This window comes from Lactuca serriola, chromosome 1 (assembly GCF_051521515.1).
Source record: "Lactuca serriola cultivar US96UC23 chromosome 1, Lser_US96UC23_V15, whole genome shotgun sequence".
Lineage (NCBI taxonomy): Eukaryota > Viridiplantae > Streptophyta > Magnoliopsida > Asterales > Asteraceae > Lactuca > Lactuca serriola.
The window spans coordinates 248,742,045-248,744,514 of NC_136408.1; the positions used below are offsets into that span (position 1 = coordinate 248,742,045).

Here is a 2,470-nt window from a genome sequence, read left to right on the forward strand (position 1 = left end):
CAGATCGAATAGGATCGTAGACAACCATGAAGGAAAGGAGGAAAGAAAGACGATGTAAACGATATTATATAAAAAAAATATTATTTCCAATCTAATATTGGGTTTATACAATACAAGAGATTTACATAAAAAAGAAAATAGTAACAAACTAATACTTTTACAACATTTCAAAAAATTCTAGAACAAGTCAAATCTTATCTGTAATATATTCATTCTTGAATAATTATTTTTATTTGTATCTTTTATCTTTAACTATATAACAAATGTAAATTAAAGAGTATGTTGGTTATTTTAAGGATATTTTGATTTGATTTGATGTAATTGATATTAAATTACAAAGTCTGATGATTTTCTTTTAGCATTTATTTTTACAGTTTGATAACCCTAATAAAACTTGAACGAAAGGTTGATGTTTTTTTTAAACATTTTTCCTAAAAAATAACATAATCAACTATAAAACACCAAATAGACCTTGAATCAATGATTATCATATCAAATTGTCCCTAAATTTATTGCAAGGGCAAATTAGAATCAATGTTTGGTACGAAGTCAAAAGATTTAAAGTCAAAGTCATCATTGGGTGGTTTCCACGGTGGTTAAAACCCATGTGGCATTATGTGATTGGATGTTCAGCTAGAGAGGAGTAGGGGATCAGGTGGTCGCGCGTGTAGATTAATAAATCTCATATACCCACCAATACTCTTGAGTCTTGATGCTGCTCGTCGAACGCTTTTCGCAAATTTTGTGAGATTTTCGAGAGAGAAAGTAGAGCTTTAATGGCTTCGTCGAAACTACAGGCTCTCTGGAATCACCCTGCTGGCCCGAAAACGAGTGAGTTGTTCCTTTAAATCACTACTCTGATGTTTTTTACAACTTTTAATTATCATAATTAGGTTTTCCTGCTTGTTTTCGTTGCGTGATTTTTGGGGGTTTTAGGTTTAGTTGATGATTTGATTTGTATGTTGTTCGATGACAAAATTATACGATTTTTCTGCGTTTATTGAAGAAGTTCAGCATCTATGTGTGGCGGCGGTGTTATGATTGAATTATTGAGATTATTACATGGGTTTCAGTGATATGCTATAATTTGACTTTCTAAGTCAAAGTAATACACCTCAAATGCAAAAGGAGGTAGATTTTGGTACTGAATTACTTCAAATATATAGCCTGTTTTGCTTTTTTAGTGAAGTTTGCTCTGGATATCAATTTTTCTTCTGAAATATTCAGAATCCACAAAAGTTTTAGAGCTGACCAATAACTTGTTTGATCACCAAAGTAAAAGTGGTGGAATTGATTCTAGTTTTGGCTTACTTCAATTATTTCCAGTTCCTAGATTCTCTTGAACATAGTTATTTTTTGAAAAAGAATAGTAATTGTAGGAAACTTTCAGTAGCTATCAATTTAATCTCATAGTTGTTCAAGCAAGAACCTTCTATTTGTATGATTCAGTTCAACTGATAATTTTTTTATATATCTTTTGTGTATTAATTAAGTAAATATGTTTTTGTAGTTCATTTCTGGGCTCCAACTTTCAAGTGGGGCATCAGCATTGCCAATATTGCAGATTTTGCCAAGCCACCAGAGAAACTTTCATACCCTCAACAATTTGGTATTTTTAAAATTACAAAATAATTTTATTTCTTGCATTTGTTCCTGTTTGTTTACATATTTTCATTTATTTTGCCAGCTGTCACAGCCACTGGAATTATCTGGTCTCGTTACAGCATGGTCATCACCCCGGTAAGTCAAATTCCTTTACTACTAGACAAGGGTAAACTCGTCATTTAACTTGGAGTCTTATAAAAAATGAAAGTATGTTGCTATTTGAAATTTGATGATAATTAATTGTTGATTACAGAAAAACTGGAACCTTTTTAGTGTAAATGTTGCAATGGCTGGAACAGGAATCTATCAACTCTCCCGGAAAATCCGGTAAGTCAAACTCAAACTACTTGTTTTACAGTTGACTTTTTTTATTAGATGTTATATTCTTGATTTTTCTAAGAGTTTAGGGATAAAGAAAATGATAAACCAATTATATTTATAGCTAATCATATTGTATTTCTATTGGCTTGACACCAGGAATGATTATTTTAACGAAGAGGAGACTGCAACTGCAATAAAGGAATAATGACGAAAAAACTCAATGCAATTAAACAAAATTTTATGTCACTTTTTGTTAAGTTTGTTTTTTTTTTTCCTTAAGATTGATTGTTTAAAAATCTTGTTATGTTAAATTTATTTGCAAATTCAACGTTTTTATTTCACAAGTTTCTATTTCGATGACATCAGACAAAAATGAAATAAAAACGAAATAACCTTTTTTTTTTTTTGAATATATTGCGAGTATATTAATTTTGTATTATCTACTCATTTGTTAAAATCAATCTTGAAATATTTTAATAGGGCCATAAGCCTATACTATACCCATCATTCTTAGGGAAATTGTCAATTTAACTCGTTAGTTTAC

The 2,470-nt window shown here is 30.2% G+C and overlaps 1 protein-coding gene across 1 annotated transcript; it reads left to right on the forward strand.

The window, feature by feature from the left end:
• The first annotated feature begins 673 nt into the window (after positions 1-673).
• On the forward strand, positions 674-2,270 carry LOC145050503 (mitochondrial pyruvate carrier 4). The gene is made up of 5 exons (XM_078998745.1): positions 674-831; positions 1,511-1,609; positions 1,688-1,740; positions 1,859-1,932; positions 2,083-2,270. Exons 1-5 carry the CDS (start codon positions 777-779, stop codon positions 2,129-2,131), a joined length of 330 nt encoding a protein of 109 aa, XP_078854871.1. The 5' UTR covers positions 674-776; the 3' UTR covers positions 2,132-2,270.
• The last annotated feature ends 200 nt before the right edge of the window (positions 2,271-2,470 follow it).